Consider the following 12024-nt stretch of genomic DNA (forward strand, 5'->3'; position numbering starts at 1 on the left):
TGAAGGCATTGACAATAAACATTTAATATTTACGTGCATTATCTGTGTTCGCGCTGCCCATCGCCACGTTCGCAAATGCGAATTGAAATCAGCAGTGGCGAAGAAAAATCTATCCTAATTCGCCACAGTGGCGAAGATGATTTTTGTTGAAAAAATTCCGCAAAATAAGCAAAAACGTGGGGTTTTTAGTCTTTTGTTGATCTGCGCTTCTCTTTCGGCGTTTCGCCAAAAAAACTATATCCACTTCCGTATTGTTCTCTCCGACGTACGCAATTGCAATCGAGCCAAGTCTCGCGAGAGATTTGACGTCAATTTGTATAGTGTACAGCATGCACATAAATGACTATCGCGAGAATTGAAAATGCAGGCAGACGCAATCGAGCCCTAGTCTCGCGATAAATTTGACGTCATTTTGTCTAGTGTACAGCAAGCAAAGCGAACACTCGCGAGAATTGAAACTTTTGCTACAGCAGACACACGCATTTTAATCGTGGTCACAAAGTTCGGTGTTGAAATTTATTTGCATCGTGGTCTAGACGTTCCATGTTGCGCATTTTAATCGAGGTCTTATTTTAATGGTGGTCGATTTGCATCGCGGTCCTCATGGTCCCCTATTGATGTTATTAAATCGCCATCCCAGCGACGCATTCCGTGTTGTTGTCGATTTGCATCGCGGTCTCGACGTTCCGTTCCGTTCTCGACGTTCCGCGCACAGGCGTGATGTTTTCTGGGTAGTTTCTATAAGTGTAGTTCTACGTTTCGACGTTCTCTTCCGTGATTAGGCTACGGAAGAGAACGTCGAAACGTAGAATAACCTACACTTATAGAAACTACCCAGAAACATCACGCCTGTGTTCCGCGTATCCATGCTCAGTTGTAATTTTTTTGGTTGATTTTGCCGTATTGTTTTTTCAGAAACATACGAAATTCGTCTAAGTTTTAAGAAACAATTAATTTCTCTAGGCGAGGACTATTCAAGCTCGTTGTATCCTCGCATTAAATTTACCGATTTTCTGTAATACAGTTATTTATGTGGTTTACGGAAATTTTTGTGACAGCTTCAGGTAAAAAGGTGAATTGGAGAACATTTCATCTCTGTCAGGAAATCTTAGCGCGTACGTCTTGTGCAGGTGAACTCTACGGAATTTTCTGATATCAAAGATGTTTGCTAATTTACAATGATACTCATACTAGTACTTAACGAGATTTCCTGTCTAAATTCCCGCAAATCACCATGAAAATCTAAAAATTACTACACGGAATTAAGACTACATGTGGAAGTGTCGTTTGATGACGTTCCGAACGTCTGTGCCACATTTACGCGACGTCTTGTATGACGTGACAAAGATGCTACGTGTACTGATGGAACGTAATTACGTGTAACCAAACTTCTATTTTAATCGCAGTCCGAACGTTCAGTGTTGCTGTCATGCTGTTGATTTGCATCGCGGTCCCAACCTTCCGTGTTGCAATTCATTTCAATCGTGGTCTCAACGTTGCGTGCTGCTTTCGATTTGCATCGGGGTCTAGCCCTGCGTACGATGCTGTGTGTTCCGCTACAGCTAATCGCCCCGCTCACGGGCGATTAGCTGTAGCGGAATACACAGCATCGTACGCAGGGCTACATCGGGGTCCAGAATCAAGCAATTTCCAGTGTTAAAATGAAGACAATTGGATACAGTTGATGTGTTGATAGTTTATTCTTGTGCATGCAACGACATTAGAGATTATAGCATTATAGAAAGCTTTGTTTTCGTAAAAAATGTGTGGCTAATAAAATTTGTCTGTGGCTAATAAAATTTGAAACTATTCGCCACAGTGGCTAACAGCTTTCCAAACCCAGCGCTAACACAGCCTTATATATTTAATTGAACTTGACATTTTAGAAATACACTGACAAATATGACACAGAAAAGAAAAGTCAAAAAGCATCAAACCTTGCAAAGATATTATACATGGAGAGCCGAAGGTCTTCCCCAAAAAGCCAATATGAGATTGTCTCAATCAGAGGTGATGGCAATTGTCTATATCGTGCTATAAGTTATGGGATCTACAATACTGAAGATTACCACATACAAATCAGACTTGGTGTTATTGATTATTTAACTACACATTGGGATGATTATAAAGATGTAATCAAAGTTGAATATGCAAGGTGGCATATCCAAACGAAAGAGGAATATGCACATTATATGAGCAGACATGAACCAGGTTTAGCTACATATGCAGGTCATATTGAGTTAACTGCAGCTGCTATTGTGTATAATGTATGTATCCAAGTACATCTTGACCCTGCAAATAACCCCATAGACACTGTTGGCAATATCAATGGACCATTAATTATCCATCTTGTTTATAGAAATGCCATGCCAGACAGTGGACATTATGATTTTCTGAAACCCATTTCAAGTTCCATCACAGTTCCTACATGTAGACAGCAGTGCAAGAGAGAATGGATTCAAAAAAAGAGGGCTGATCCAAATTTCAAACAAAATGAGAAAGAAACCGATTTAATTAGAAAGAAAAGAAAACGATGTGATGAAGAAAACAAAGCACAAGAGCAACAGGCAGATTTATTTCGAAAAAGAGCCAAGCGGATAGATGAAACTTACAAAGCTAATGAACAACAGAAAGACTTAATTCGAAAGAAAACAATTCGCAGATATAAACAATATAAAGCAAAAGAACAACAAAATCAGGCCATTTACAAGAAAGCAATGCGTTTGGATAAACAATATAAAGCAAAAGAACAACAGAAAGATGTTATTCGAAAGAAAGCCGTGCGTTTGGATAAACAATACAAAGCAACAGAACAACGGAAAGATGTAACTCGAAAGAAAGCAGTGCGTACAGATAAACAATACAAAGCAACAGAACAACAGAGATGTAATTCGTAAGAAAACTGTGCGCTTAGATAAAAAATATAAAATAACAGAACAACAGAATCAGGCCATGTACAAGATAACAATGCGTTTGGATAAACAATACAAAGCAAAAGAACAACAGAAAGATGTCATTCGAAAGAAAGCAGTACGTTTGGATGAACAATACAACGCAACAGAACAACAGAAAGATTTAATTCGAAAGAAAGCAGTACGTACAGATAAACAATACAAAGCAACAGAACAACAGAGAGATGTAATTCGAAAGAAAGCAGTGCGTTTGGATGAACAATATAAAGCAACAGAACAACAGAAAGATGTAATTCGAAAGAAAGCAGTGCGTACAGATAAACGATACAAAGCAACAGAACAACAGAAAGATGTGATTCGAAAGAGAGCAGTGCGTTTAGATAAAGGATATAAAACAAAAGAACAACAGAAAGACAGATAATGCTGACAGTGAACTGAACATAAACAAAGCACAAATTACAAGTAATCGGGATCAGAACCACCAGAATCTATTACATGTAACAACAAATACCGAAAATGACACAAATAAAACAAGTAACACAAAAGACTGTCCTAATTTGCCAGAGCAAACAAATGTAACATCTGACACAGAATCTGATGATGAGTGGACAGAAGTGATAAACATAGATGACCGTGCTACAGGAAATCTTGATACATTACTTACACCTGAAACAACTGATATTGACAATGATGGTGCATACTGCTATGCTCCAGGAGAACGCAATAAACCGATGGGTTTGTTTCAAGATAAATATTCTGAAGAGTTGTCATTTCCTACAATATTTGCTGGCCAACCTAGACCAAAGACAAAAGTACCTGTACATTACAGTACACTATGTAAATGGGAACTAAGACATTCAGACAGGAGAGTTGCTAAATCAGTGCCGAACATTTTCTTCAAACTTAAGAAATTACAAGTAAAGCAAATACAAGACAAAGCTACATTATCTCTACGTAAATGTAAATTTGAAGGCAAACAATGAAAGCTGCTTCTTTCCAATCTCATGAGCAAGTACAAATGTGTTGCATCTTGATGAAGGTTACAAAATTTTGAGAACTGTCCGAGGATAACCACCATATTGGGAAAAAGCAAAAAGAGATTTATTTGCAATGATTCGTCAGCTAGAACTACCCACATTTTTCCTCTCATTTTCTGCTTCAGAAACTCGATGGCATCATTTACTACGAATACTTGGACAAACTGTGCATCACAAATTATACACTGATGAAGAGATTAGTCAAATGACTTGGAAAGACAAATGTGAATTGATTCAGTCTGATCCTGTGACTTGTGCAAGACATTTTGACTATTCTGTACAATGATTTCTTCATGATTTCTTAGAGAGTTCTCTTCATCCTATTGGTGAAATAGCAGATAGCTTTTATCGAGTTGAGTTTCAACAGAGAGGATCACCACATATTCATATGCTGGTATGGATCAAAGATGCTCCACAGTATGATAAAGATGATAATGATACAGTCACTGACTTCATTGACAGATACATCTCTTGTCAAAATTTAATGAATTCTGATGATGAGACACTGCAAAATCTGATCAACCTGCAACTACATAGACATGCCAAAACCTGCAAAAAGAAGGGAAAATGTGTCTGTAGATTTGGCTTCCCATTGCCACCAATGCCAAAAACAATGATACTGACTCCTCTTGAATCTGATTGTCCAGAGGAAACACAAAATCAACTGAAAGAGCACTATGTCAAAATAGTGTTCAAGTCGATTAAGGAGAATTTCGTGATCTAAAGTGTCGAACGCAGCAGAGAGGTCTAACAAAGTCAAAATGCTAATTTCACCCCTGTCTAGTGCAGTGAGGAGATCGTTAACAATTCTAAGGAGGGCCGTTTCTGTGCTATGATGTGGTCTATAGGCTATATTGACCACGTTGACCACGTTGTGTAAACATTACATGATTGCGGGCACACAAACCGTGTCAGAGGAATTCTACAGTGTCTTATAGATCTAACGGGCGGTCCAAAAAACACCCCATGTTATCGATAACTCAAACTTGATATTTGGCTTCCCTTCGAACAAAAACTTTGGAAGACTCACACAGCGTACACCAATTTTTCGCTTTGTACATCATTTGGGATTGTTATATTCGAACTGACAGTTCGTGACAAAATACCTAACATTATGAAGAAAAGGCAAAGTCTCACATTGCAGAAATTCTCATGTCAGTTTTGTCTCAATAGCGCTTGGCAAGACGTCGACAACAATATAGCATTGTATATGTATTGCAGACACGTTTATGGATTCGAAAACAGGACGGAGGGTACAATAGAGGTTGCCATGACAATGACAAAGCGATCACATGATCGGCATCACCTTCGTAATCATCGGCCTGCGATTAAGGAGAGAGAGAGAGAGAGAGAGAGAGAGAGAGAGAGAGAGAGAGATTTTATGTCTTGCGAAATCTTAGCCTTTTAGTAGGAAAATGGCTCTCTAACATAGTGATCAGATTACTTCACCTGTAGAAATATCTTTGCCATCGAAGGAGAAGGCGATGAATTCTACTGGTACCCTATAGTTAGTACTCTTAAAGTTAGTACTCTTGACGTTGGTACATTTATGGCAAACCATGACTGTCACAAGAATTCTATATGTGCTTGACTAACGACTTTGTGTCCTTCCCTCAAATCCGAACAATGATATTGAAGGAGTTCAAGTCTGTAATGGAGACTTGCAATGCGACGATGAAGACCATATATAAACACATGTAAATCTATAGTTTACCCAGCATAGATTTCATTGTCTGTCAGGTATTATACGCCTATAGATTTGACAAATAAAAATAGACTTACGTGCCATCATTCGCTGTACATACAGGATTACATTCCCTGATGACCTCAGTGACCTGGTTATCCATATAACTCAGCTTTGAATACAGGTATAGAAAATAGCGTTGTTTTCTCCTCACCCACTATTTAAGTTTTTCTGTAGATAAAAAAAATCAATAGAAGTCGTACGCTATGAATAAATGCATAGATAAATGTATACATACATACATACATACATACATACATACATACATACATACATACATACATACATACCCTCACTCTCTCCCTACCTCCATACACCCACCCATCCATCCGTCCATCCATCCATCCATCCATCCATCCATAACCAATGCTTACTTACACAGCATTTACTACAGATTGATTGCACAGATTCAACGAAGGTGGCGCTTTTCGGTTCAAGGCAGTTGTCATTGTGTCGATATGTGCAAACAAAGCATCCTTTGGCAGATGTGTGATGTCAGTTCCCTGTTCCTAGTTGCCAGTTCTTTTTCGATCACACGCGAATAAGGAACTAGGAACTAGGAGCCAGTTCCAAGTTCCCAACTTCTCATTCGCGTTGGATCGAATAAGGAACTGGGAATCTTCAAGAATTTTAATTTTTATGTGACGTCTATTGACCTTTACCTTCTGAATAACAAAAGCTCACAGATTATTATTTCGTAACAGGAATCAATGTTTCAGAATATGATTTTGTGTCAAGGAAATAAGAAGTTGCAAAAGTAAGGAAAGTTATCTCCTGCAAACGTTCATACAGCGCCAACTGTGGCGAGGGTCAAGAGGTCATCGTGTAGGCTTGTTCTATCCTCTTTCGCCATGAGACGGTCCTCAGGCAAGACTGCGATTTTGGCAGCTGGGCCTCATCTGAAGTTAGCAGCGTTTGCGGGGAATAAAAGGGCGTCTTATCCCCAACGTTATGCAGGGGTATATCTTGTTGTCGAGCACAAAGCTTCCAAGAAAACGCAGCAATATTGACGTCGTCGGTATCTCTTTCTCGCCCATGATTCAATTCACTTTAAGTTATTTGCCTATGATTGCAATGGAATAATGTTACTGAATGACATAATTTAGCCAGCTACTGAGGATGCCACGAATTGTCGGTTTAGCGGGTTTTATTGTTGTTTCTTGTTTATGGTTTTTGCCGACTATGTATAACTGCTGAGCCTTTATAACTTCTCAGGCATAAAGATAAAGTCATAACCATTTCAATGTAACCGTGCTTGTGATGCGCTATTAAACTTCATGACCTAAACTTCAATATGTTTTACTTTGACGAACATTTGTAGTACATAAAGGTAGGAAAATACTAAACATAATTTGAAAATCTCGATCAGTATATGGAGAGAGCTATAATAATACAAAACTGCTCTTTTTAGAGTCCAGAACGATATACTAGGTGCTCCTGATAGACGCAAAGATGTTATATTGATGTACTCGATCTATCTGCTGCCTTCGACACGATTGATCACGATATTTTATGACACACGTTGTGTTATCGGTTTGGAATCAGGGGATACAGTCGGATTGGTTTAAATTTCAGTTGCCTGGGCGAACGCAGTCTATGTGTGTTAAATCAGTCGTGTCTGAGGCCCGGTCTGAGGCACAATCTCTCGATTTTGGTGTTCCCCTATAGGTTCTGTAAAATTCGCAATATACTGAGATACCCTTGCATGCTTTCATCGAATATCGCTTCGATTATCGCCGCAGTTTACTTTTCAGCCGCCCTTTATTTGAAATACGCAAGCTGCAAACAATTCAAAATTCGCAACTCGACTTGTTACAAGAAAGAGAAAAAGTGATCACATCACTCCCACTCTTCGTGACCTTCGTTAGAAGGAAAAATGTTCACATTACAGATGTGAACGATGTCAGAGAGAAACAGGTAAATTAACATTCTCTATGATGGCTTTAGGTCGTAATGTATTAAAGTGTACAAAGCAATGCATTTCTGTGGCCTCCTGCAAATCAATTATTCTATGTATAACATGTATTAATTCGATGTGAGTAGTGAAAATTATATTCAATCACTTTTGTACATACTCAAACTATTGCAACACATTGTAAGGTTTTAATTAAGATGTCAATTTCACTGAATATTATATCGACTTTACTTCATAACTTTTACGTGCGTGTACACATCAAGATTACTTAAACCGTGCACTGGTTATTTTGCAGCATACCTCTCATCTAATCATGTACACCATGGTTCGCATGCCATACAAACATTAATCTTCAAACATCGTAAAATTCGGCAATACAAGGGCGTCAACGTATTTCTGCCTACTGCTGATATTCAAACACACTCTCAAAGGTAGATTAATTCACTGGTGAAGAAGTGAGTGACAAATTTCCCGAATAAATAGCGTATTCCTCCTTGCGGCCGAGGCCATTCGCCAATAAATGCACCCTAAGGTTAACAGATGTTTATCTGCTTCTCTCACACAGCAACGCAAACAAATACAGTTCTAAGTATAATTGGGAATCCACCTTGACTTCAGCTTCACAGTTTTTAGAATCTTTGCAAAGCGAATATTGGCCATAATTATGGGATTGATTTACGCCGTGCAATTTATCGATAGCATAGGTTAGATAATATAGTTTGTAAGAAATAGTCATGTCATAAATATACATATCTGTCAGAAATGACAGTGCATTGGTTGATATTGATCAGTAAACGACACTTTCCAGTCTGCGATAAGAAAGTGCCATAGGGGACCAAATATTAGTCCAAATGCGGTCTTATATCAAACCTACATTCAACTGTTAAACAAACTGCATTGTACTTCACAAAAAAAGATTCTGTGCAATGTTCTATTGGCATATCGCAGTTTATTTGAAATGGTACATGGAAAGATAGTGAGCTGGTACATGACAGATGTGGTTTTTTTTTCAGGTAAAGGTGGCCGTCGGACGTACATCGTGCAGGCATACGGGTCGCATTGGTTGGTTCCAACTTGTCGCAGATGTAAATTGAAGTGGCGTCACAACCGGCGGACCAACTCACACAACATATGTCAGAAACAATTACTACTCGCAGATTTCTGTGTTTTTTATGTTGAAGAATCAGAATGATGCAAATGTTTTGATAAACTCTCGGTTATAAAATAGCAGTCACGATGTTGATTCTGGTTGCTCGATTGGCTTTCATTTAACATGAAATTTAGAAAACTTGGAGCAGGAAGTCCCAAGTATGTAGCCTAAAATGCGCAGAAAGAAAAAAAACGCATGCACAAAATGCAAAGTATGCTAAGTCGTCAATTACTCAATTGCGCATATTTGGAGACGAACAAACCCAACTTACAAAAACAGACAAACATAGCTAGAAACAGACAAACATGGCTTAAAACATACATGTTACCTTAAATGGATTTTGTTACAACAACAACAATTGCAACAATTTGTGAACAGATGGCAGTGCAAGCGTGGTTGACTCCAGTTTTTCTTCATATTTTGTTGTGATTTAGATTATGGTTGCTATCCGGAAGTTATTAAATATACGCATGTATATTATGTATCGATACTACCGAACCTTGAACTGGCTCCATCGCAAAATTATGCAAAATAACGAACTACCTATATACAAAATTGTATCTCCAAAGCGATTCCCCGTGCCAAATAAGTGGTGCCAGACTTTGAAATCACTGAAATAGCTTGTTCAACATGTGATATATGGGCAATTGTGTTATTTTGGAGGGCGGCTGGCAGCCATATTTGATTTATGCAAATTAGACATATTTCCCCAAAGTAGATTCGAGTAAACTTTTTATATGTTGTTCTGGGTACCTCTCCAAAATGCATTCTGAAGAAAAAAAATTCTGTTGCAATTTGTGGTGGGTTGGGTGCCAAAATATTGTAGATTGACTGGACTAATTTCCAATCTAACTCTACCGACATTGTGTTCAGTAAAGGGCGTTGTCTCTTTTCATTAATTTACAGTGTTACCTTGTCTTACTTTGTAAGACCGATCAAGGTGCATCATTTGCGATGGCGCTAGTTCAAGGTTCGGTAGCATCGATACATAATGTACATGCGTATATTTAGTAACTTCCGGATAGCAACCATAATCTAAATCACAACAAAAAATGACGAAAAACTGGAGTCAACCACGCTTGCACTGCCATCTGTTCACAAATTGTTGCAATTTTTGTTGCTGTAACAAAATCCATTTAAGGTAACATGTATGTTTTAAGCCATGTTTGTCTGTTTTCTAAGTTGGGTTTGTTCGTCTCCAAATATGCGCAATTGAGTAATTGACGACTTAGTATACTCTGCATTTTGTGTATGCGTTCTTTTCTTTCTGCGCATTTTAGGCTACATACTTGAGACTTCCTTTCTAAATTTCATGTTAAATGAAAGCCAATCGAGCAACGAGAATCAACATCGTGACTGCTATTTTATAACCGAGAGTTTATCAAAACATTTGCATCATTCTGATTCTTCAACATAAAAAACACAGAAATCTGCGAGTAGTAATTGTTTCTGTTGTGTGAGTTGGTCCGCCGGTTGTGACGCCACTTCAGCTTACATCAGCGACAAGTTGGAACCAACCAATGCGACCCGTATGCCTGCACGATGTACGTCCGACGGCCACCTTTACCTGATAAAAACACATCTGTCATGTACCAACTAACTATCTTTCCACGTACCATTTGAAATAAACTGCGATATGCCAATAGAACATTGCACAGAATCTTTTTTTGTGAAGTACAATGCAGTTTGTTTAACAGTTGAATGTAGGTTTGAAATAAGACCGCATTTGGACTAATATTTGGTCCCCTGTGGCACTTTCTTATCGCAGACTGGAAAGCGTCGTTTACTGATCAATATTAACCAATGCACTGTCATTTCTGACAGATATGTATATTTATAACATAGTATTTCTTACAAACTATATTATCTAACCTATGCTATCGATAAATTACACGTCGTAATTCAATCCCATAATTATGGCCAATATTCGCTTTGCAAAGACTCTAAAAACTGTGAAGCTGAAGTCAAGGTGGATTCCCAATTATACTTAGAACTGTATTTGTTTGCGTTGCTGTGTGAGAGAAGCAGATAAACATCTGTTAACCTTAGGGTGCATTTATTGGCGAATGTCCTCGGCCGCAAGGAAGAATACGCTATTTATTCGGGAAATTTGTCACTCACTTCTTCACCAGTGAATTAATCTACCTTTGAGAGTGTGTTTGAATATCAGCAGTAGGCAAAAATACGTTGAAGCCCTTATATTGCCGAATTTTACGATGTTTGAAGTTTAATGTTTGTATGGCATGCGAACCATGGTGTACATGATTAGATGAGAGGTAAATAACCAGTGCGCGGTTCAAGTAATCTTGATGTGTACACGCACGTAAAGTTTATGAAGTAAAGTCGATATAATATTCAGTGAAATTGACGTCTTAATTAAAACCTTACAATGTGTTGCAATAGTAATTATGTTTGTACGAAGGCAAAACTAGCTCTATCTAGGCTTGTAAATGAGAGTGTACGGTTGGCACCCTGTGTTCAAGATTGAGATACAATGTAACATTACCATGCACTGGTCCATGTACAAGTCTTGCTTATTTCAGTTTCCCCAGACACACTGTCTGCATGGGACACACAAATTTGCCTGATGCTATAGCAGTGATCTCATACAAGTATGTTGCCTCAATAAACTAATTATCACTTAGAGGCTTTAATGAATGGAAGAGGTATATTACCGGTATGTCTCAATTTTTAACACAGAGTGTCAATCGTTAGCTCTCATTAACAACCCTTGGCAGGGTCTGTTTTGCCTTTATACAAGCAGATTTTCTGTCTGTATCAAGTAGGCTTGATCAACACTAAAGTGGCCACGGGTGTAATATTGAAGCTTTACATTGTCAACATAGCGAATTTGTTATTTGTTTTGCCGTGATTCTACCTTAAGAAAAAATTACAAAACAAATGAAAGAGTATACTACCTTCAGGCAAATTATAAAAGTCACCGACTGTTTCAAGGAACCTGACTGATCTAACACATCTTAAAAATCTTACTTCTGATAAAACTGTCGTCACGTCTGTACTGAGTTATTTGTGTCTTTGTGTGCATTCTGGCTGCTTAAATTTTGTGTCATGCTTAGTTCTACCGTGCAATAAGTTTGTAAACAATCACCGCAGATTACTATGTCTCATGTGCCCGAGAGCAGGTGTGACAATTTTCCCGACGCCATGTATTCAGGCAATAATATTTTATTACATGACTCTTCACAGTTTTGCTATATGATATTAAGTTACATGCAGGGCATTTTCAAATAATTTTACCATTATCG

At 38.2% G+C, this 12024-nt stretch overlaps 2 protein-coding genes across 2 annotated transcripts; both read left to right on the forward strand.

The window, feature by feature from the left end:
- Positions 1-2366: 2366 nt before the first annotated feature.
- LOC139126218 (uncharacterized) lies at positions 2367-2897 on the forward strand. Its single transcript, XM_070692266.1, has one exon. The coding sequence runs from the start codon at positions 2367-2369 to the stop codon at positions 2895-2897; it is 531 nt and encodes a 176-aa protein (XP_070548367.1).
- Positions 2898-2967: 70 nt separating this feature from the next.
- Positions 2968-3333, forward strand: LOC139126219 (uncharacterized). Its single transcript, XM_070692267.1, has one exon. The coding sequence runs from the start codon at positions 2968-2970 to the stop codon at positions 3331-3333; it is 366 nt and encodes a 121-aa protein (XP_070548368.1).
- Positions 3334-12024: the final 8691 nt, after the last annotated feature.

Source organism: Ptychodera flava (assembly GCF_041260155.1).
Source record: "Ptychodera flava strain L36383 chromosome 3 unlocalized genomic scaffold, AS_Pfla_20210202 Scaffold_27__1_contigs__length_13241970_pilon, whole genome shotgun sequence".
Lineage (NCBI taxonomy): Eukaryota > Metazoa > Hemichordata > Enteropneusta > Ptychoderidae > Ptychodera > Ptychodera flava.